Raw genomic sequence first — 25,014 nt, 5'->3', positions numbered from 1 at the left:
ACAGTTGTCGCATCCGGACACTGGTGATTTTTCATAAGGGAGGGACAACTGTACATTTTTAGTGATGGGATGTTTGATATTGAAGCTCCGATGCAATATTCAAAGCACGTATGTAACATTATCACGTGTTCAATGACGTCCGAAGAACACGTTTCTAAACCCGGAGGCGCAACATCGCCATGAATCATTATAATAAGATATTTTCAGAGTGAATATAATTGCACTTAAATAGTTTATTTTTTGTATTTTATTTATATTTTTTGTATGTTTGAGCATTGTTAATACCTGTGTTTGGTTTGCTAGACATTTTTGATGTAGCAATGTAAATTGATTTTTGTATTATGAATAATAAAAAATAATAAAAAGGCGCAACATCGCGAGATTTCCGGGAACGCGCGCGACAAACCAGGCCAGGGTTTTGGGTTGAGAAGTGAACCATTTAAAACATTCTTCCTGAGTTTTTCATTTTCTCGAAATCTAAAGGCTTCGATTCGAGACGATTTCTTAAGTTGTTGAACATGTTATTACTTTGATTTGACGGCGTGCGCATTTCGGCGCAAGACGACCCTTACACCCGATGACGTGTCTCTGCGCATGAGCTTAGCGAACCAACGTCGCCATGACATCGCCTACAAGCGTGATCAGGGATTTATATTGGAGAAGCAGTTTTAGCCTATCTTCATGTCTTTGGTAATACTATTGGCGCGAGTCAATTGCCGCGTTTGTCTACCAGTCGGAACTAGGCAACTCCGAAATGTCCGACTTGATAATTGGTTGTAGTTATACACGTGCCGTGTTCAACTAGTTAGCATTTCGGAAATTTGTTTCCTAGTTCCGACTAGTACATGAACGCAGCACAAAGCCTTTTATAAGGTTAGAAAATGTGGGTGAACGCAGCACAAAGCCTTTTTTAAGGTTAGAAAATGTGATGTTTTGTTTGTAAATGTACTTTTGTGAATACGAAATTTGGCCAAAATAATAATTAAATCAATTACATAAAAATGTTTCAGCTTATTTCTATCGTAGGTAAAGAATCCAAGCAGTACATCTCCACAATAGTGTAAGATCTTCATAAATGTGTTCAATTATAAATCTACTGATGTTTTGACATAGTTTTCTTACATCAATACAATGCCAAACAAGATACAACACTGTTTCTGGGTGGTCCTTACAAAAGGAACAATTTGAGTTGATGTTTTCTTTAAACTTCTTCATATAGTGGTTGGCAGGATAATATTTATGAATAATTTTAAAGGAAACTTCCTTCATTTTGTTAACAAGTAGGTATGTGTGTGGCAACATCCAAACTTTTCCAACTGATATTATCAATAAATACACCCCAATAAGAAATGACATAAGGTATATATAGATACAACATCCTGCTGAAACAAGGTTTGTATCGCTCTGTTGTTGAATGGACCAAAAGTGAAACAAATCTTTCCAACTGATGAGTCAACAGTGTCAATGGAAGGTAAGTTCTGAGGGTCAGGTCTTGACACGTTCCTGAATAATAAAGCAACACCTGAGGGAATGGCATCTTAAACAATTGCAAAATCTTTAGGTGTTACAGGGACCTTGTAAAGTGATAAGAATTCCTTATAACTAAGTAAAAGACCCTCTGCATTTACCAGTTGGCTCACCAATAGAATATTATTTCGGAACCAATATTCTAAAAACAAAGAAGTATTTTTATACAATATATCCCAATTATTCCATATACAATATCTGTGTGGAGAAAAATTAGGCTTATAAATTAAGGTCCATGACAAGAAAACCTGCCGATGAAAAGCAGAAAGTGTCACTGGAACTTTGTCAATATTATAATTGCAAACCAATATGAAGTTAAGGCCACCAAAAGTAGAGAAGACATGAGGAATAGAATTCCACATAGAAGTGGGTCTTCTTAGGAATTATTTTATTCAATTGATCTTAAAAGTATTATTTAAGGTAGTAAAGTCCAGAAGATTCAGCCCACCATTCTCATAAGTGTTCATTGCAACAGTTTTCCTAATGTAATGGGTACAGTTTCTCCATAGAAAGTTGAAAAGCATCTGGTCTATCTCCTTGCTTATTTTACCGTCACGATATAAAGGTAGAGCGCCATATGTTAGTCTAGAGATACCTTCAGCCTTGGTTATTAGGACTCTACCTTTTAAAGATAAGTCCCTCTGTAGCCATTGATTTAGCTTCTTCTGGGGTTTTTTAATAAGAGGGTTAAAATTTAGTAAGCCTCTAGACTTCTGATCCTTTGTAATGGTTATGCCTAAATATGTAAGTTCTTCTTTTACTGGAATATCATAATATGAAGGTGTCACAAAATCTTTGACAGCCATGAGTTCAAATTTATTAATGTTAAGATATAGATGATGCTTTGGAAAAGGATTGTATCACATTGATCGATATGGGAATTTGGTTAGCGTCTTTCAGAAAAAGTGCCAGCCAGCTGGCTAATAATAATTTCTTCACCAGCTATGGAAATACCTTGTACAGGACTATTATTTAAAGAATTTGTAAGAAGTTGGGTGATTACTAAAAACAGGTATGGAGAGATAGGACATCCTTGCCTAATTCCTCTCTTTAACTCAAATCTCGGTGAGGTGCCATATGTCAATTTGATAGAGCTGTTACCATTTGTATAGAGAGTCTTAAAACGTCTTTGGGCTGCAATCCCGTTAACGGGATGATATGACAACAGCCAGTGAAAGTGCAGGGCGCCAAATTCAAAACAACAGAAATCTCATAATTAAAATTCCTTGTTGTTAATCCCACCACAGTGTCCGATTTCAAAAAGGATTTACGGCGAAAGCACCACAAACGATTATGTTAGGTCACCACCAAGCCACAGAAAAACACAGCCATTATCCCAGCCAAAGAGAGGAGTCACAAAAAGCTTAATAGCCTTACAGAAATAATCCCCAAAGCCAAGTCTCTCAAGGGAGTGGAAGAGGAACGGATGCTCTACTGTGTCAAATGCTTTATAAAAATCTAAAAATAATATGAAGCTATCCTCGGTTATTAGGTCTGAGTAGTCAAGCATGTCTAATACTAGTCTGATATTGTTAGAAATATGTCTGTTCCTCATAAAGCCCGACTGTGTTTCATCAATGATTGCATCCAGGACTTCTTTAATTATTTTTGCAAGTAGTAAGGCTAATATCTTATAGTCATTATTAAGAAGACAAATTGGACGCTGGTTATCGATGAGCAGCACTTATTTTTTAGGCTTAGGTATCAGTGTTATTAACCCCTGACTCATTGTAGGAGGGAGAACATTGTTTTTAATACTCTCTAAAAAATACTTCAAATAGGAAGGGAGCTACTTGTTCAGAAAATAATTTGTACAACTCTGATGTAATTCCATCAACAACTGGTGATTTATTGTTCTTTAGATGTTTAACAGACTATAATCTCTTCAATTTTGATGGGTTCATCTCACTGTTTAGATTCTATATCACTCATAGAGTGAACATTATTCAGTGAGTCAAAAAACATATCTGTGGATTCCTGACATTACTTAGAGCTTTCTGTAAAAATTTCTACAGTATGTAGCGATATATTTTTGGTCATCTGTAATAACACCAATGTTTAACTTATGGATAGTGTTATTTGTAGAGTGAAATTTCTCAAATCTAAAGAAATAGGATGAATTCTGTTCTCCCTCCTCAATCCATTTTTTCCTAGATCTAATAACGGCTCCTTCTGCTTTTAATCGCAGCACAAAGCCTCCCTCCTCTCGTCTCTCTGTACATACGTCACACACTCCTTAAGGATTTCCGGTCCATAGTGTGGCGTGTGGGGGTTGTTCAGTTATGAAAAGACAGGTGGAAGATCATATCAGCTCCACCTCACCTGACACCCGAGACACACTTCAATTTGCATACCACCCCAATAGATCCACAGACCATGCAATCGCCATCACACTGCCCTATCCCATCTGGACAAGAGGAATACCTACGTAAGAATGCTGTTCATTGATTATAGCTCAGCCTTCAACATCATAGTACCCCCAAGCTCATCATTAAGCTCGGGGCCCTGGGTCTAATCCCGCCCTGTGCAACTGGGTCCTGGACTTTCTGATGGGCCGCCACCAGTTGGTGAAGGTAGGAAGCAACACCTCCACTATGCTGATCCGCAACACAGGGTCCCACAGGACACTTACAGCACTGGATGTCACAGTAAGGCAAAAAAGATCAAGGACATCAACCACCCGAGCCATGGACTGTTCAGCCCGCTATCATCCATAAGGCATGGTCAGAACAGGTGCATATAAGCTGGGACCAAGAGACTGAAAAACAGCTTTTATCTCAAGGCCATCAGACTGTTAAATAGCCATCACTAGCTGGCTACCACCCGGTTACTCAACCCTGCACCTCAGAGGCTGCTGCCCTATGAACATAGACATGGAATCACTGGTCACTTTAATCATGTTTACATACTGCTTTGCTAATTCATATGTAAATACTGTATTTTATCAATGCCACTCCGACATTGCCCATCCTACTATTTATATATTTCTTAATTCTGTTCTTTTACTTGTATATTTGTGTGTATTGTTGTGAATTGTTTGATTCTACTGCACGATTGGAGCTAGGAAAACCAAGCAATAACATCTGCTAAATATGTGTATGTGACCAATAAAATTTGATTTGATTATGACCTAGAATTCCCGGGCAGATTGGGATGCAGGTTGAGTGTGATGTATGGAGCAGAATGGGGGAGAGCACAAGAATGGTAGTAGACATGATATAGGTTGTTACGTTTGTGACAGCAGCAATCAGTTTCACAGAAGAATTACAATCAAAGACTAGGAAGATACAGATCATAGTGGAGCGAGCAGTGAGGTGTCTTGGGATCACAGGACTGACATGGGTAAATGTACAGGATGACCTCAATAAGATTGAGAATCAGTCCAGCCAGGAATCATGTATTGGTTAATTTTCATAATGGTGTTAATCCTTCAATGGAATGCCAGAAGTTTGATGGCTAATGGACAAGAGTTCAAACAGTTTATTGAGGAGTTACCAGCCAAACCTGATGTGATATGTCTCCAGGAGACATGGCTTAAACCTACTCTAGATTTAGTATTACAAGGTTATGTTGCAGTCTGTAGTGATAGGGTGGCAGGGGGAGGAGGAGGTTGTGCAACCTTTATAAAGAGGGTGATCCATATAGGTGTGTGGGAGAGGGAGTTGAACAGGAGTATGTAGTGGTAGATGTGTGGTTGGGAGGGGGGGTTAACGTATTAGTGAACTATTACAACCTGTGTAAGAGACTAGAGTTGGGAATGTAAAAGAGATTACCCTTGGGAATGTAGAAGGTCAAGATAGGAAACTGGTCATGAGTGGGGATTTTCATGCACATAGTATGCTCTGGGGAAGGTTATAGACTGATGTAAATGAACAAGTGTTGGAGTAACTACTGGATGAGAAAGGGCTTGTGGGTCTTAATGATGGCCGGGAAACCAGGACTGACCCAGTAACTGGAAATTAATCTGCTCTGGATCTTACTTAGATCTCAAGTTCAGTGGCAGGCAGATGAAGTTGGGAGGTTTTGGAGAAATCTACAAGAGGTAGCTATCACTATTCTATCATGTGTACTGTAGGATTGAGAGCATACGGGGTCCTGTATCAGAGAGAGATGGTGGGGATAGATGTAATGCCCCTTTTATGTTGGCTGAGATGAAGAGAGCATTAGCTAATGTAACCGAAGTGAAATGGCTAGCTAGTTAGCGGGGTGCGCGCTAATAGCGTTTCAATCGGTGATGTCAATCGGTGACGTCACTCGCTCTAAGACCTTGAAGTAGTTGTAGTTGTTCCCCTTGCTCTGCTTTTGTGGTGCGATCGGTAACGATGCTTCGTGGGAAGCAGTTGTTGATGTATGCAGAGGGTCCCTGGTTCGAGCCCAGGTAGGGGCGAGGAGAGGGACAGAAGCTATACTGTTACACAAACGTTGGAGTAACATCTCCTGGGAATGATGAGATGAGTTACATCATGATGGCTCATCTCAGTGACACTGCAATGGGGAAAGTATTGGGTCTTTACAATAAGGTGTGGCAGGAAGGGAAACTGCCTGGAAGTTGGAAGCAGGCTGTAGTGGCGCCGATACGGGAACCTGGGAAAGACCCTACATGTCCTTCAAGCGATAGGCCGATAGCGTTGACATCTCATGTATGGAAAGGATGATAACGGAAAGGCTGACTTACTTTCTGGAGAGAAGAGGACTAATGTCACCAGATCAAAGTGGGTTCAGCAAAGGCAGGGGAACAATGGATCCTGTATTTTTCCTTGAGTCAGTCATACGGAAGTCACAGGCAGATAAGGAGGTGGTGGTAGCCGCTTTTCTTTGATGTAGAGAAGGCTTATGATGTGGAAGGAAGGCTGGATAACATGGGGGTTGGAGGGAAGGTGTTAACTGGATAAAGGATTTTATTTTTGGGCAATCAATAAGTGAGGGTGGGGAGCTCTGTTTTTCTCCATTATGATTGACAATGTATTCTCCCTGGGAGGTCATTGTTTGCAGATGATGGGGTACTGTGGAAGAGAGGGAGAAATATTACCCATACAGCCAGAAGAGTTCAAGAAGCGATTAGTGAAGTTGAGCAATGGTCCCTCAGGTAGGGCTTCAAGTTTTCAGTTGATAAAACACAGGCTGTTTTTTTCGAGAAGGAAGGTTGGTGAGGAAATATACTTGAAGTTGTTTGGAAGAAATCTCGAAAGGGTAGGAGGGTTTAGGTTCCTGGGGATCTGGTATGGTTTAAATGAAGGTTAAATAAAATATAAAATAAAAGTATGGTTTGACACTCAAATTACATTGGCGGCGCATATTAACAGAGTAGTTGTCAAAAAAAGAATATATTGAATGTGATGCATTGCTTGTCAGGAATGACTTGCCTAGTTAAATAAAGGTAAAATTAAAAACATAGAAATCAAATTTTAACGGAGTGGGTGGCAGATAGTATTTTCAATGCCATTCTATATCTAACGCTGTTAAGGTCATCATTGGATTATAGAATTGTAGCATATAGATCAGCTGCTCAGACATCTTTAAAAAGCTGGATGTAGTCCAGTCCCAAGCCCTAAAAATATGTTGTGGAGTACTCAGGACCTCCCTGGTGGCAGGATGCAGGTAGAGTTGGGAGAAATGCCGTTAACGTTAAGAAGACAACAGCTAACCATGAAATATTGAGTAAATAGACACTGTGTTAACAAACCTCCAAACGAGCTTCAATGTCATACAACACTCCTTCCGTGGCCTCCAACTGCTCTTAAATGCTAGTAAAACTAAATGCATGCTCTTCAACCGATCACTGCCTGCACCTGCCCGCCCGCCCAGCATCACTACTCTGGACGGTTCTGACTTAGAATATGTGGACAACTACAAATACCTAGGTGTCTGGCTAGACTGTAAACTCTCCTTCCAGACTCACATCAAACATCTCCAATCCAAAGTTAAATCGAGAATTGGCTTCCTATTTCGCAACAAAGCCTCCTTCACTCATGCTGCCAAACATAGCCTCGTAAAACTGACTATCCTACCGATGCTCAACTTCGGCGATGTCATCTACAAAATAGCTTCCAATACTCTACTCAGCAAACTGGATGCAGTCTATCACAGTGCCATCCATTTTGTTACCAAAGCCCCTTATACCACCCACCACTGCGACCTGTATGCTCTAGTCGGCTGGCCCTCGCTACATATTCGTCGCCAGACACACTGGCTCCAGGTTATCTATAAGTCTATGCTATGTAAAGCTCCGCCTCAGTTCACTGGTCACGATAACAACACCCACCCATAGCACGCGCTCCAGCGGGTACAGTATATCTCACTGGTCATCCCCAAAGCCAACACCTCTTTGGCCGCCTTTCCTTCCAGTTCTCTCCTGCCAGTGACTGGAACGAATTGCAAAAATTGCTGAAGCTGGAGACTTATATTTCCCTCACTAACTTTAAACATCAGCTATCTGAGTAGCTTACCGATCGCTGCAGCTGTACATAGTCCATCTGTAAATAGCCCACCCAATCTACCTACCTCATCCCCATATTGTTTTTATTTACTTTTCTGCCCTTTTGCACACCTGTATTTTTATTTTATTTATTTATTTCACCTTTATTTAACCAGGTAGGCAAGTTGAGAACAAGTTCTCATTTACAATTGCGACCTACAGAATGGTGTCGTTTGCGTAGAGGTGGATCAGAGAATCAACAGCAGCAAGAGCGACATCATAGATATATACAGAAAAAAGCGTCGGCCCGAGAATTTAACCCTGTGGTACCCCCATAGAGACCGCCAGATGTCCGGACAACAGGCCCTCCGATTTGACACACTGAACTCTATCTGAGAAGTAGTTGGTGAACCAGGCGAGGCAGTAATTTGAGAAAACAAGGCTATTGAGTCTGCCAATAAGAATACGGTGATTGACAGAGTCGAAAGCCTTGGCCAGGTCGATGAAGACGGCTGCACAGTACTGTCTTTTATCGATGGCGGTTATGATACTGTTTAGTACCTTGAGCGTGGCTGAGGTGCACCCGTGACCAGCTCGGACATGTTCTATTTTAGTGCCAGAAATATGGGAGGAAAGGGAGTGATTGTTATTAGATTTGAGGAGCAATGGGGTTGAACAGCCAGGATTAAGTGAACTGCTGGGGAAATCTTCAGGGGATGTAGTATTTAATTATGTATTTCGTTTCCTTAGGGAGAGGAGAATGTTGGGTAAGATTTCGACCTTCACTGTCTCTGGTCCACACTCCAGTCCAGTTGGTGGCGGTAATGCAGCTTAAAGTTGGTTGCCAACCGCCATATAAAACCCACAGAAGAAGATTTCCGGTCTCCATTTTATTATAGCTAGCAGCTCATGTCGCAGCTACAGACAGGCGTTTCGACGGAAGACTGCAAACGGATCGAATATTAGTGTTGGTTTTACAATACGGTAAATAACACATACCTAAATAATGCAAAGTGTGATATGTATTTCATTTTTCAATTCATGTTTATTTTATATTTACTGACTCTTTCATTTATACTATCTAGCTAACGTTAGTTAGCCCACCGAAGAGCTAGCTAGTAACGTTATCCATTTTCAGTATTTTCGCAGTTAGTTAGTGAAGTTAACTGAAATGGTTAAACCAACGGTACTACATCATGTAATTGTATTGACAAATGTTTAAGTGAATTTGCAGCTATACTCTGGCCTCACACGTAGCCCATGGCACGTAAACAAAAAAGTGAACTAGGAGGGAGCAAGCCAAGCAAATGTCGTGAGGGTTCTATCTCGTCAAGGCCCCAGCCCGGGCTTCTGCCATTTTGCATAACTACATACGGGCAGGTAGTTAGTAACCTTAGTGAACGATGCAAAGGGGCTGTGGGCGATTTTGACCAACGTTGGATCAGAAAACAAGCTTGTTCTAACAAACGTATTACTTACTTTGTTGCTGTAATGGCAGAACCTGTTAATCTTTCACGGCAATTATATATTAGAAGAATTACCGCAATGCATTTCCATGTGCTATGCATTTCCACACCACTTGCTTTATGCCCTGTATTAATTTCTGGCACTTTGTTGCCTACCTCAAATTCAGCCAGAACGACGCAAAACATCTGATTGCGTGTTATAAACACACCTGGCTGTTTGAATGTGGCTTTGTAAATTGTATGTGTAGGGAAATTTGTAAATCTGCGTGTTATGAACATAGACTATAGTACAGTCCTAGTTGAATATAAATTGTGTGGAAAATGTGTACTACGTGAAAATCTAAATGGACAATTCTTCTTTCAGTTTCTCATTCACGTTTGCGGGAGTATCAATTTTTGTTTTGAAAATTGAGACCTGTTGAAATGGCAGGTAATTACAAAAGTTTTCGTTCCTTGCATGCCAGTGTACACTTGACAGATTGACTGTTTGACACAAGAATTTCAAATAATTAGAGTTGTGTGTGTGTTCCAGAACTGCTTGATGTAGCTTTTCTGGTTCATATATATATAGTTCACTTTGTACATTGGCCATTCTGATGCCTTTTGAAGCATGATTCCTAGAAAGCAAAACTAGTCAGATACTGTGAACCATCAACTCTAATACCAAAGAGTGAGTGGAACCTGATGAATTCTATTCATTTTGCTTAATATTTTTACAGATCCAGCCATGCACCGAGATTGCCCTCTTGACTGCAAGGTCTATGTGGGAAACCTGGGAAATAATGGCAACAAGACAGAGCTGGAGAGGTCCTTTGGCTATTATGGGCCACTTCGCAGTGTCTGGGTAGCAAGGAACCCCCCAGGCTTTGCTTTTGTGGAATTTGAAGATCCAAGGGACGCAACAGACGCAGTGAGGGAGCTTGATGGAAGGTAAAGCCTAAGAACAAGTTTCTGGTATAAATAAAATAACTGAATGATAGAATCAGGAAATTGATGACTGTTGAAATGAGAGGCAATCACTAAAGTTTTTGTTCCTTGCATGCCAATATACTTTACAGATTTACTGTTTGACCAAAGAAATTAGAGGCATTCCAGAACTGTTTGAAGTAGCATTTCTGTTTTTGCTATATGAATGCACATTTTCTCCGTGTGCTTTTCACTTTATAAGATAACTATATGACAGAGCCTAGTTTGCTTGGAGATCCTTGTTTCCAAGCAATGCACTTACTCTGATATTTGGAAGGACTACATATTCATTTCAGTTGCCACTGGCCTCCATTTAACTACCCGACAGGTGGCGAAACAAGTCAATGTATACCATAATGTTTTGGTGACCGTTAAACAGTATACTCATGGTAACATCCTTATTGATCTACACAGGACACTAAGTGGTTCTCGTGTGCGAGTGGAGCTGTCCAATGGTGAGAAACGCACCCGCAACCGGGGTCCTCCTCCCTCATGGAGCAGACGTCCTCGAGATGAACATCGCGGGCGTCGTGGTAGCCCGCCCGCCAGGCGCAGGTAACCCGTCTCCCTACAGGGCTTTATGATAGCGATGCCCAACAGACTACACATCCCTTCCTTTTCCTATTTAAACTTTTTTTGTTTGTTCCTGTGTCTTTCCAAAATGCGTCTCCTGTTTCTCTGCACCATGTTGATAGTTCAGCTCTGTTTGATAACCCTTGCTTCCATGGTAGTCTACAGTGGTTACTGTGATGTGGTGCTGAAAACGTGCTGTTTTCATCATTATCATTGATCAATTTAACGAGTTCCAGGGAACTTTAGATCCAGGGGGTGCTGCTTTTTATGCCAAGTTAGGTACATTTGCATTTACTGCTGCCACATTTTCTCTAAATTTGGATTGCAAGCTTTTCACTGTTGCCTAAAGCACTGAGTGTGTTTTGGAACTGTTCTATACCGTATGCGTGCACATGCAAGATTATTTTAAGATTTGACAAAGTGTAAAAATTGCAGCTAGCTTTTTAAGTAGGTGATTCGTATTACAAAGCAGTACTTATCTATGATCCCGGTGGGGTGGGAGGGAAGCCTAATGATGCTAGATTGGTTGTTTTTGTTACAAATTGAGGTTGCCTTTTTATTTACCATTTATATTAATAAAAATGAACCCCCGTTACAGAGTCATCACCATGCCTCTTCTCACCACCCTCTGAGTCAGTCAACTAGTCCTCTTTCAGCAGCATGTGACCTCTGACCAGCGTGCACCAATCAGCTTGGCTGGTGTCGTGTCACATGACCCAGGCATGGCCAGTCGTCAGGTTGCACCAGCCCATTGGTTCCTGCGCATGCAGTTCTCAGCCTCCTCCAACCTTAACCAAATCGGCAGCGGCCCACCTCACATTCCCGACCAATCAGCGTTTTACGTCCCCAAATGTCTACACTACTACAACCTACCAGCAACAGCCTTCGGCTAACCAATAAAAGCAGGAAAAATCCACAGCCAGCCCCCATCCGCCAGCCAACTAATCACCTCGCAGCATCTGGCCAGTCCTTTTCAGCCAAATCTGCCTACCCGGCCGACAGTCTGCCTCCCCTTCGTCATTTCTAGCTTGTTGAAAACCAAAAGACTAGTAAGTTTTTCCTGCTTCATACAGTACACTGCTGATTACAAATTTAAAAGTGAAGAGAAAGCTGCTTTTAAAAAAAGGTTCTCCTTATTTGAATCAAATAGCGTTGGTATTTCTCACTCATTACTGTAATCCGTTGGGGCATGGCTCTGCATCCAGTGAGTCTAGCTAGGACCCTGACATTTTGAGATGTGAATTATTAAATTGTGACTTTCTAAATGTTCAAAGGAGCTATTCTGATCAGTGCTTCCCCTTCCAAAGTGTAGGTCCCTCCCTGGTTTAGGTCGCAGTGGCCCTATCTTGTGTGTACTTTGTCGTTGTGCATAATATGTAACCTTGATTTTACTGCAGCTTTAAGAGGCCAATGTTAAAACCCAATGTTTTACCATTAGTTATGTCACAACCCTTCATTTTCTTACCCCTCCCCATTTGGCATAAATGCACTTTTTTGCCATTCTCTCAGCTGGCAGTATTAACTAACCATGACCTTTTAGGGGAGGTGATGACTGAATTTCGGATTACAAATGCCTTATCAGAGGTCACCCATTCTCATCCCTTAGGAGGGGTGTAGCCTATAACTTTGTGCCCACTGAGGGTCAGTTTTCAGTGGGAACCGTAGGGTTTACTTCAAGGGAGTACAGGTAATTTGTGGGTCGGATGGGTTTGGTATCAATGGGTCACCAATGTATTGTGCTCTGCTTTTGACACCCTGTCACCCCCTCCCCCCACCACCAGATCTCCACGAAGGAGGAGCTTCAGCCGCAGCCGAAGCAGGTATGTTGACAACTATAAGCGTTATTGTAAAATTGAACAGCTATACTGTGGGCAACTGAGATCAAAACAGATTATTGGTCATGGAAGCATGGACTTAAGGACTCAATTTTGAATCATAAAATATATATGTATTATTTTTTTAACACCGCTTTCCAGAGGGTAACTGACAAACTTGTCAATGATGACATCCTCTTGTCAACAGAGGCCTCAGTAAGATGCAGGTTGCTTTGGTTAATTCTGTGGTTCCTTCTGTATGCAGGTCTCTCTCCAGAGACAGGAAGAGGGAGAGATCTCTGTCCCGGGACAGAAACCATAAACCCTCAAGATCATTCTCTCGATCAAGGAGGTAAGCAGGAGAGGTTTTATGAGACAGCAAGGATCTTATATCTCGTCTTAATATAACAATGAAACCTCTTGTGTTAGTATGTAACTTATAACAGACCATGGCTGTAACATTGTTCTGAGAGTGCATGAATGCTCCGGGTAAAGTTTTAATTAACGTTCTTGCTTAACTGTTTTTCCCCTTCTCACAGCCGCTCCAGATCTACTGAGAGAAAGTAAGAAGATTCACGGCAATCGATGGATGAACAAATACAGCCATCCCTCTAGCGAGTTGTTTCATGTGATGGACTTTAAATGACCTCTGGTCATTTTTGTCACTATTTTAATTTTTATTTTGAACAATCAAATGTTTAGTATTTGCTTCTTTGTGACTTTCAAGGTATCTATTTCCTCTGTATTTTGTAAATAAGTGGGTATGCAGGTGTAATACGTTACTGAAAGGGCTGAACTTGAGAACCAACTTCTCATTCAAAATAGCATATAAGACATCGATGTTAGTCAAACATTTATTCCAGTGCCAAAATTGACAATAAAAATGCAAGTAGGTACATATATAGTCCGTATCGTCCAAAACAGACCTGTGAGATTTGTGTACAAGATTTCGGCATGACTTGAGTGTTTGAGTCTCTGTATGTCTAAAAGTACCAGGTCAAGGAAAGGCCCTGTTTTAAATAGTCTAGTGCTCACATCATGTTTCCGTGTCAGCAAGATTTGTCTGGAGGTGGTAAAAGGCTATGGTCATCTATTCTATGTTGATTAATATATGTATCTTGTTGTCTAGTTGATCAATAGGATTTTCGCTGTTCTTCCATTTCCTGTTGGTAAATATTTGTCAATGGGAATAATGTTGGAATCGATTTGAGAAAAAAAGATGCAAAGTACTGAATACAATTATCTCAATTTTGGCTCTACAATATTCCATTTTCTTTTCCTTTGTACTATTTGTAATGTTCTCTGAATTAAAAACTGGTTGTAGAAAAGTCTTCTGTTACCATTTTGTGGGGAGATATAAAATATTAAACTGTCTACAGACCTCAGATGTTCTTGCTTTGGATGTAGAATCATCAATATGGAACTAGAAACGATCCAACTATGCTTCCATCATAAATCAACAGGGAAGTGCTTGGCTTCATGATGACAAACAATGCATATATTTCTGTTTTTGGTATTGAGGCACACAGCAGATTTCCAACAAGGGGTTGGAAAATGTATTGCTTTGATTTGAGCAAACACTTTTAATAGGTCAGAACATGTTTGCTCTTTATTTTTCAAATTGGTGCACTCGATACTGTTTTGTTTGTCTTCAGATTCACCACAAGATGTAGCTGATTAAATGGCATGATCATTACACAGATGCACCTGGTGCTGGGGACAAAATGCCACTACAATGTGCAGTTTTGTCACAATGCCACAGATGTGAAGTTTTGAGGGAGTGTGCAATTGGCATGCTTACTGCAGGAATGTCCATCAGAGCTGTTGCCAGATAATTGGATGTTCATTCCTTTACCATAAGCTGCCTCCAATGTCATTTTAGAGTGGGAATGCTGCTGAGGAGTATTTCTGTCTGTATTGAAACCCTTTTGTGGGGGAAAACTCATTCTGATTGGCTGGGCCAGGCTCCCAAGTGGGTGGGCCTAATTCATTAATTTAAATTGACTGATTTCTTCATATGAACTGTCAGTAAAATCAATAAATTGTTGCATGTTAAGTTGATATTTTTGTTCAGTATATTTGCACAACCATTGATTACAAACAATTGGCACTGTGATTGGCTGGGCCTGGCTCCCAAGTGGGTGGGCCTATGCCCTCCAAGACCAACCCATGGCTGCACCCCTGCCCATGTGAAATCCATAGATTAAGGCCTACTTTATTTAAATTGACTGATTTCCTTATATGAACTGTAACAGAAAAGTTTTTGTAATTGTTGCATGTTGTGTTTATATTTTTGTTCAGTATCATTGTCCTTCAATTCGTAAGAGGCTGAATGTATCTCACCGAAGAAAGCATCCAAGCGAGCGAAACAGCGCCCCTGTGTATTTGTAGGCCATTATCTGATTCTGTCTGGTCATAAAGAGTATGACATTGTTGCCTCCCATAGCATTGAATGCAAGGGAAGCCAGCGAGCAATTGGCCTCAATGAGCGTTGAACTAAACTGAGTGAGCTGAACTGTGAATTGCCCTGGAGCACCAAAAAAAGCTTGTTTGGATTTGGCTTCATTCCTATTACCTCAAGAGAAATACATCATTGACAGAAACAACTTGAATTGTTGCATTTCATTGTGCTGTTGCCCTCTTGTGGCTGGCTAGCTCGCTAAAATGGTCCCTTTCCTAAATTAGCCATGGATGGAGATAGGGATTTGGACTTGTGGTTTTACTTTATTCTCTGTACTGGCCAATGATTATAATGGCGATTCTGATCCAACCATACATTTATACATTGGACTCAAGAGGATGGAAGTTCAACATGTAGCTAGATGTAGAAGAATAATGTTAACTAGCTAACGTTGCCTATAAAAGGAAGTTAGACTAGCAAGCAATAATTTTAGCCAGATTAAAATAAAAGATTGTACTGTATGACAGCCATAGACTGTTTCGTCATCATGAAAGAAAGGGGGATGGTATTGGCGTCTCTCCACAAGTAGGGTGAGTCAATATGTTTTTTTATACTTGCACGCACACACACACAAATCAGAACCACAGACAGCCACATATTTACCTTACGTTGATTGTTTTTGGTATCTTTTAGTCGATGTTGAAATGGTGCTGGAATAGTGGAGGCAGCTCCTGTTTTCTTTGCAACTTGCAATATGCTTTTTGGACTTCACCGGACAGAGGTTGTTCTCCAGTTTAGTAATGAAACAAAGGTGTGGTGGAATTTATTCTGCCACTACATCTTATTGTCTCGACCTTAGGCGTATAGATCACGGTGTCAAGGTATATGAACTAACAGGTTATAGAGCAAACAATGCAATTATCACAACACATAAGTTGTAATATGTACATTTTTTCTGGCTTCCCCAGGGATTTTACTCACTCACCGCTACTGTAAGTTAGTTCTGCCATTAGGTTCCAAAAAGGAGAGACGGGGTCAGTTATACATTAGGTGCTATGATCCACATCTAATATCCCTTCAGTCTGTGACTGAATGACAATTTAGTTTCAATAATATCACAAAACAAACTTTACTGTCAAAATAGCTTTGTCTTCGGCTTCATATTCATAAACTTAAACTCATCTCCTATGATCATATGAATGGCCTCCATCTGAATGCCCTCAGCTCATAATAGGGTAAGGTGTTACATTTATCAAATGTATGGCATATCATAGGTGTAAATGTACCAATGACAATAGTTTTAAAAAGTCAAACCTGGACATCACAATTCTAAAATAGTAAACAAAATCCTATAATTGACTACAACTGGTGGATAAGAGGGATGTTGACCAATTCGTAAATTAGTGATTGAAAATAATTTTTGTTTAACTAGGTAAGTTACAATGACGGCCTACCCCGGCAAAACCCAGACCACGCTGGGCCAATTGTGCACTTCCCTATGGGACTACCAATCACAGCCAGATGTGATACAGCCTGGATTTGAACCAGGGGCTGTAGTGACACCTCTTGCGCTGCAATTTTTTAAAACCTTTATTTAACTAGGCAAGTCAGTTAAGAACAAATTCTTATTTTCAATGATGGCCTAGAAACAGTGCCTGTTCAGGGGCAGAATGACAGATTTGTAACTTGTCAGCTCAGGGATTTGAACTTGCAACCTTTTGGTTACTAGTCCAACGCTCTAACCACTAGGCTACACTGCCTCCCTAATGCAGTGCCTTAGACCGCTGCGCCACTCGGGAGCCCCTCGTCCTCATGAAAGTACTATAAAAAGTTCAATTTAATTGTAATGTCACAAGACAACTTTACATAACTTACATTTTAAAAGGGTGGTGACTGTCAAAGTTCCCTGTTGAATTCCCTCCATTTTACAAAAGTATATTCCAGTCTTTCTGGGTGTCTGTGAAATCTCTGCGTCTGGACACCACCCTCTGCAACTGGATCCTGGACATCCTAACATAGACCGACAACACCACCACTCTTGTCAAGAGGGTGCAACAGCGTTTCTACTTTCTAAGGCGGCTGAAGAAATTCAGCATGTCACCCCGGTCCTCTCCAAATACTACTGCTGCACCATCGAGAGCATCCTGACCAGTTGCATCATGGCCTGGTAAAGGAATTGACCTCGTTGAAAATCTGTTTGAATTGAAGAGGCCAATCCATAAGCGCAGAGGCAGGATTACCAAGGACCTGGGACGATTCTGTATGGAGGAATGGTCTAAGATTCCTCCCAATGTGTACTCTAATCTCATAAAACATTTTAGAGGAAGGCTCAGTGTCATTATCCTTTCAAGGGGAGGCTTCTAGAGTATTAATCATTTTGATCCCTATCTTTTTTAATGTTTTTTTAAAATTACTTGTTTGACTAAACCTCTATCTCTGAGCAATTGTATTAGTATAAAATAATATAATTTTCCCATTTTTGTGAGAATACAATTTAGTTCAGTATGTGCATTATTTGTTTTATACAGTCTTTTTTGCTTATCTTTGTCAGGGGAGCCGCACTAATTTGGGACCTGACTGTAATACCCTCAAATAAAAGGTGACACTGTACTGTCTTCTCATATAAAACATTTAATCTCAAATCCAAAATAGTGGAGTATAGAGGCAAATTTAGATTGCAGATTCACTGTCCAAATTTATCTGAAGGGGAGTGTACCTTCTCCTTTAAAATGTCATAACTTGCAAAGGAACCAAGAGCCCCTGTTAACCTCCTGCATTGCTAAACAAATGGGTTACTGTCCCATGAGGCTGAGTTTCTGGTCATTTAACACTCTTTCATGAGAGTAGGTCAACTGTCAGGGGTCTTTTATTTGCGGCTGCAGTGGGAAGAAACCGGGCAGGATGCCAGCAGGAATGAGGTTGGCTGGGGCGATCTGTGGAATAGAATGGAGATAGTGTGGCAGCCTGATGTTTTGGCTGACACAAGCAAGCCTGACTTCGAGAACAGGTAGATCAGTTGGAGCTAGCTCAAATTTCGGCACAAGATTGATCCACACCATGTGGAGTTGTGGGTCCTTAAAAGGGTCCATCTGTAGTTGCTACATCAATTTTTTGACAAATAAATTAATGCTATATTCTTAAAAGAATCAATGGGTATATAATGTATAAATGCCTCATAAGCTTAGTTCAACTGTCAAACCCCCAAAACACTGTATAGCCTCAAAACATTCTTAAAACTAAATGTAATATCTTGGATGGTCAGTTTGTCGTTGCATAGCACAGTCTATACATTTCAGAGTGGTTGCATTTTATACACGCATTGGCTGTAAGTCGCTTTGGATAAAAGCATCAGGTAAAGGTCATAAAAATGAAAAGAACTCAGGCCCATCCCTCAGCTTTTTACCAAAACTGAAGCAGGGTGCCCTCTTTGTTGTTGTTTCAACTAAGGATTATCCCTTTAAATACACTACAGTAGACATAGGCCTTTGACCTGCGGCCCTGAACATGTGCTTCTGGTATTCTATTGTTTGGTATTCTGTAATTCTTTTGTTTTTACACCAGAGCGACTCAAGTGCCTCTGCAACTCACTTCATGACATATATAATCCTCGATTTATAATCCTATATAATATATACTCGACTTTGGCGATGTCATTTACAAAATAGCCTCCAATACCCTACTCAACAAATTGGATGCAGTCTATCACAGTGCAATCCGTTTTGTCACCAAAGCCCCATATACTACCCACCATTGCGACCTGTACGCTCTCGTTGGCTGGCCCTCGCTTCATACTCGTCGCCAAACCCACTGGCTCCATGTCATCTACAAGACCCTGCTAGGTAAAGTCCCCCCTTATCTCAGCTCGCTGGTCACCATAGCATCTCCCACCTGTAGCACACGCTCCAGCAGGTATATCTCTCTAGTCACCCTCAAAACCAATTCTTTCTTTGGCCGCCTCTCCTTCCAGTTCTCTGCTGCCAATGACTGGAACGAACTACAAAAATCTCCGAAACTGGAAACACTTATCTCCCTCACTAGCTTTAAGCACCAACTGTCAGAGCAGCTCACAGATTACTGCACCTGTACATAGCCCACCTATAATTTAGCCCAAACAACTACCTCTTTCCCAACTGTATTTAATATATTTATTTATTTTGCTCCTTTGCACCCCATTATTTTTATTTCTACTTTGCACATTCTTCCATTGCAAAACTACCAATCCAGTGTTTTACTTGCTATATTGTATTTACTTTGCCACCATGGTCTTTTTTGCCTTTACCTCCCTTATCTCACCTCATTTGTTCACATCGTATATAGACTTGTTTATACTGTATTATTGACTGTATGTTTGTTTTACTCCATGTGTAACTCTGTGTCGTTGTATCTGTCGAACTGCTTTGCTTTATCTTGGCCAGGTCGCAATTGTAAATGAGAACTTGTTCTCAACTTGCCTACCTGGTTAAATAAAGGTGAAATAAAATAAATAAAATAAAAAATATATAGGCCTACACAGACTTTTATTCAAGGTCCAGGGAAGTCACTAATACAAACAACTATTACAGTATTGTACATAGGCCTAAATACCATATGTGAGTAAAAGAAATAGCATAATCCAGAGACATATTACAATGTAGGCATGTAGCCCAAAATAGAAAGGGCACAACTGTGTGAACTGTGGGTGGGAGAAGTCTACTCCCTGGAACGTCACTCGAATAATCAGGCCAACCTACAAGAAGTCTAAGCCAAGTGAAGAAATTGGTCTGGAATTGACTCATACCGGAAAAACTTGGGAGAGTTTGAATGTGTGTACACATGGTTGTTTACTGGACGAAATACACATGCTTAACTCAGCCTTTGCACCAGAGAAAATTCATCACGCCCCCCAGAGTTTATGGAAGTCGGCTTCTGCTTAACCGCCACTCTGCCAGAACAGTACACTTTGAGAAAGTATCAAGCAAAGAGAAGACATCAGTGAGAGCTTGAGTTGCTTTAGTTGTGCCTCAGGCATTTAGTGAAACATAGTTTTTAGAAAACTGATATTCAAAGCAAAAGTTTACTTAAAGTAAACGGTAATTTCATTCATTTTATTTTCAAAGAGTAACCTGAAACCGAGAAAGGGAACTTTTCCTGATGTTTGGATTGCAGTTTCAATGTATGTATAATCTTCAAATATCTATGCATGCTACTTTTTATGTAAATTGAAATAACGGTAACTCAGAAAAGCCTCGTCAGGCTATAGGCTTATGGAAATGTGTTATTTCATACAACTGAACAAAGGAAAGGTTGAATCATTATCAAATCAAAGTTTGTCACGTGTGTCGAATACAACAGGTGTAGACCTTACAGTGAAATGCTGAATACAACAGGTGTAGACCTTACAGTGAAATGCTGAATACAACAGGTGTAGACCTTACAGTGAAATGCTGAATACAACAGGTGTAGTAGACCTTACAGTGAAATGCTGAATACAACAGGTGTAGACCTTACAGTGAAATGCTGAATACAACAGGTGTAGTAGACCTTACAGTGAAATGCTTACTTACAGGCCCTAACCAACAGGTGTAGTAGACCTTACAGTGAAATGCTTACTTACAGGCCCTAACCAACAGTGCAATTTCTAAGTAGAAAAATAGGTATTAGGTGAACAATAGATAAAGTAAGGAAATAAAAAACAACAGTAAAAAAAACTGTGAATAACAGTAGCGAGGCTATATACAGGCACCGGTTAGTCGGGCTAATTGAGGTAGTATGTACATGTAGATATGGTTAAAGTGACTATGCATATATGATAAACAGAGAGTAGCAGTAGTGTAAAAGAGGGGTTGGCGGGAGGCGGGACACAATGCAGATAGTCCGGGTAGCCAATGTGCGGGAGCACCGGTTAGTTGGGCTAATTGAGGTAGTTGGTACATGAATGTATAGTTAAAGTGACTGCATATATGATAAACAGAGAGTAGCAGCAGCGTAAAAGAGGGGTTGGGGAGGGGCACACACACACAATGCAAATAGTTAACAGCTTTTACCCCCAGACTCCTGAACAGGTGAGAAGCCTTTTGGTCCTAGACTTGGTGCTCCGGTACCACTTGCCATGCGGTAGTAGAGAGAACAGTCTAAGACTGGGGTGGGTGGGGTCTTTGACAATTTGTAGGGCCTTCATCTGATACCGCCTGGTGTAGAGGTCCTGGATGGCAGGCAGCTTTGCCCCAGTGATGTACTGGGCCATTTGCACTACCCTCTGTAGTGCCTTGCGGTGGGAGGCCGAGCAGTTGCCATACCAGGCAGTGATGCAACCAGTCAGGATGCTCTCGATGCTGCAGCTGTAGAACCTTTTGAGGATCTCAGGACCCATGTCAAACCTTTTTAGTTTCCTGAAGGGGAATAGGCTTTGTCGTGCCCTCTTCACGACTATCTTGGTGTGTTTGGACCATTCAGGTTTGTTGGTGATGTGGACACCAAGGAACTTGAAGCTCTCAACCTGCTCCACTACAGCCCTGTCGATGAGAATGGGGGCTTGCTCGGTCCTCCTTTTCCTGTAGTCCACAATCATCTCCTTAGTCTTGGTTACGTTGAGGGATAGGTTGTATTTCTAGAACCACCCGGCCAGGTCTCTGACCTCCTCCCTATAGGCTGTCTCGTTGTTGTTGGTGATCAGGCCTACCACTGTTGTGTCGTCTGCAAACTTAATGATGGTGTTGGAGTCGTACCTGGTCACACAGTTGTGGGTAAACAGGGAGTACAGGAGGGGACTGAGCACCCCTGAGGGGCTCCATTGTTGAGGGTCAGTGTGGCAGATGTGTTGCTACCTACTCTCACCACCTGGGGGCGGCCCATCAGGAAGTCCAGGATCCAGTTGCTGAGGGATGTGTTTAGTCCCAGGGTCCTTAGCTTAGTGAGGAGCTTTGAGGGCACTATGGTGTTGAACGCTGAGCTGTAGTCAATGAACAGCATTCTCACGTAGGTTGGAATGGGTCTAGGGTCTAGGTTTTCTGGGATGACAGTGTTGATATGAGCCATGATGTCATGGTTCCTCCTGGCGGCAGAAACCGCCCTAGAGACTTTTATTGGACTCAGGTGTGTCTTATTAGTTCATGATTGTGTCCCTGTTGAAAAAGGTAAGTTTTCTGTGGTCCTTTGTAGAAGCTTGACTTGTTTACCGTGTGCGTTCGTTTCCTGAGTGAGTTTGAGGCTTAGTATTTGTTATTTTTCTAGTGTACTGTGATCCTGCTTCTACTGCTTCTCAGTAAAGTATTAATGTTTATCCTTATCCACTAATTCCTCATCTGGTCTCTTCTCTGCACCTGGGTCCAACCTCTCCACGCCATACATGACCAGCTACAGACGTGAGTGCTACAGATCGGTAGTCATTTAGGTAGGTTAACATGGTGTTCTTGGGCCCAGGGACTATGGTGGTCTGCTTGACTCACTCAGCACTTAAGGAGGCAAACATATTGAGTGAATTTGTTTTTCCCAAATAAATACAGTCTCTGTCCAACAATACTCTATTGTGGCTCTTTGTTTCCACAAACATTCAGTCCAGGTTATTTGTTTTGTTGTCATTCTCAATTAGCCTTTGAGGCTTTGGCAGTCCTTTTTGGTTCTGCTGAAGCACTTATTGAAGCAGTTGAACAGCATTCATTGTCAGTCAGGGTGTTCTGACTTTTGTCCAATGCTGAAGGCATTTGACACTTAAGTAGTGTCCTCCTGATGATCCTCAGTCCCTTGAGTAAACGTCTGAAGTCTTAGAGCCACTCGGTTTCCTCGAAGTTGTGATCCATGCGCCGTTTGGATCTCATAGGAATGCGGTGCAACTTCTCTCTGCACGTGTCCTTGCTGCATCCAGGTTCCTCTATTGATGTCTCTGGAGTTTTTGGGTTTTCCGTTCAATTAAAACCGACAGCCATCTTTTCTTCGTCTTCGATGGGGTTAACGGCTGTTGGCGACAAAGCGAGAACGTTGCATTACCACCACCAGCTGGACGGGATATTGAATAAGAAACTAAAAGAACAGTGCAGAAAAGGGGGGAAAACTTCATCATATTAAAATAAAACATGTTAACTAAGAAAACCCATCCCACTTCTTCAATCCCAGTCCACTCTACAATACACCCCTACACAGGCTCAGGGGCCTGCCATGGCGGTACATTCACGTCAGGATTTCTTGCATGGCCTCGGCTGTGAAATCACATAGACCCCAAAAACATCCAGCAGCATTCACAATACCAGTTTGATTAGACTTGTTCTCCGCTTGTGCTGTACAGTTTATGACCATTGCAATAAATAATACCAAGTCCACCTTTTTAACATGCAGCATTTCTCTATCCTTCGGTTGATGAGAAACCTTCACTGGTCTTGGTGGCTCTACTGCCGTTGTTTCTTCCCCGCTACTCGTTCCTTCCATAGCTTCCAATTTTCTCACCGCCTCCACATGGGAGACGCACTGGACACTCCTTACCCTTGCCACCTCATTCTCCTCCACCCTAACAGGGCACTCCAGAAATGCAGGTGCATGATCACCTCCACAGTTGCAGCATTCATCTGGCATAAGATACTCTTCCCTTCTGCACACACTTGACACATTACCAAATATTTTACATTTATGACACTTGAAGGGGTTTGTGCACAAAAGCTCTTACAGGGTAACTCATGAATCCTAACTTCGTATGAGAAGGGAGAGACTCATCAAAAAACAGTAGCATGGATGAATTGAATTTATTTTCTCCATACACGTCAGTCGATTTGCACCAACCACACCATCGATGTCTTCAGTTATATTCCCTGCCTTTATTTCTTGCGCCACCCTAGAAATCACCCCTAGATAGCACCCTGCTACGAAAATCCACACAGGAAACATTCCGCAACAATATATTTTGGGTCTTAAAATACGCTTCTTCTCCTCCGCAGACAGAAACAATCTAAGATCACTTCTTGTGACTCACCGACTCCACACTTTCCAGATTTTCCTGGAGACGTTACATGGATTTCCTAAATAGTATTGATCCAAAACCCTCAATCCGATTAAATACTACCTATTTTCCAATACTGCTTTACTTGTTTCCCTTTTTCTTCGCCACTGTAACCCAGTATTCTCACTTTCTGTATTATTAGCTTCACCCGACTCACTAGCAGTTTCAAACAAAACCTCAGTTTCCAACCATCTTCTCAACCGATGATCTTTCGACCTAGACAACCAGGGGAGGGGAGTTCCTTATTAATTAGTGACCTTAATTCATCAGTCAAGTACAGGGGAGGAGCGACAACCCGAAGACGCTCGGTCCTCTGTGGAATGAGTTTGACACGTGACATAGATTTACCCAATTTCAGCCTCTATTCATTTACTGTAGTTAACTCTGTTTATATTGTTGCCTGACACCAGACAAGTTTTCACGAAGCTAGTTTGGAGTGAGATTTATTTTCTTTAATCTGTAAATGTCTATCATTATCTGTGCGTATATTCAACATGATTCACAAATGAAACTATGATCTATGAATATATTTAGTAAATAAAATAGGATCTGTAAATGTGTAAAAATATTTCACTAATTCAACCTTGATCTGTATATGTATTAGAACGATGTGTAAGCAAATGTTCAGAAACATTTACAACTGTGGAATGTGCATTTTGCACATTCAAAAAGTGCTTGTGGATCTCTGTATTTTGTTTGTCAAAAACGAAAGTTATGGGTTAACACTGGCACCTAGTGGTTATATGTAGTACTACAGCCACAAGAGTTGACGTCCAGGACTTGTCTTTACATGTCGCTGTAGAGGTTTGCCCAGGCATGTACTGTACTAGATCAGGACAGTAGGAGGGCTTTATTAATCATAGTCTGATGGCAAGCAGTTAAATAGAACT

At 41.2% G+C, this 25,014-nt stretch overlaps 1 protein-coding gene across 2 annotated transcripts; it reads left to right on the top strand.

The window, feature by feature from the left end:
- Positions 1-8,818: 8,818 nt before the first annotated feature.
- LOC115139502 (serine/arginine-rich splicing factor 3) lies at positions 8,819-14,146 on the top strand. Of its 2 annotated transcripts, XM_029676992.2 has the most exons (7): positions 8,819-8,926; positions 9,773-9,838; positions 10,128-10,338; positions 10,789-10,929; positions 12,729-12,767; positions 13,027-13,113; positions 13,301-14,146. In XM_029676992.2, exons 2-7 carry the CDS (start codon positions 9,832-9,834, stop codon positions 13,326-13,328), a joined length of 513 nt encoding a protein of 170 aa, XP_029532852.1. In that variant the 5' UTR covers positions 8,819-8,926; positions 9,773-9,831; the 3' UTR covers positions 13,329-14,146. The 2 variants fall into 2 exon arrangements, with proteins under 2 accessions (XP_029532852.1, XP_029532859.1); XM_029676999.2 differs by lacking the exon at positions 9,773-9,838 and having other exon boundaries at positions 8,820-8,926.
- Positions 14,147-25,014: the final 10,868 nt, after the last annotated feature.

This window comes from Oncorhynchus nerka, linkage group LG2 (assembly GCF_034236695.1).
Source record: "Oncorhynchus nerka isolate Pitt River linkage group LG2, Oner_Uvic_2.0, whole genome shotgun sequence".
NCBI lineage: Eukaryota > Metazoa > Chordata > Actinopteri > Salmoniformes > Salmonidae > Oncorhynchus > Oncorhynchus nerka.
The sequence above is the reverse complement of the archived record's forward strand: the minus strand, read 5'-3'. Positions and strand labels throughout refer to the sequence as shown.

Coding starts and splice junctions, on each gene's coding strand:
- LOC115139502 (XM_029676992.2), top strand. Junction 10,339..10,788: donor GTGAGGGAGCTTGATGGAAG/GTAAAGCCTAAG, acceptor TGATCTACACAG/GACACTAAGTGGTTCTCGTG. Junction 12,768..13,026: donor TTCAGCCGCAGCCGAAGCAG/GTATGTTGACAA, acceptor TTCTGTATGCAG/GTCTCTCTCCAGAGACAGGA.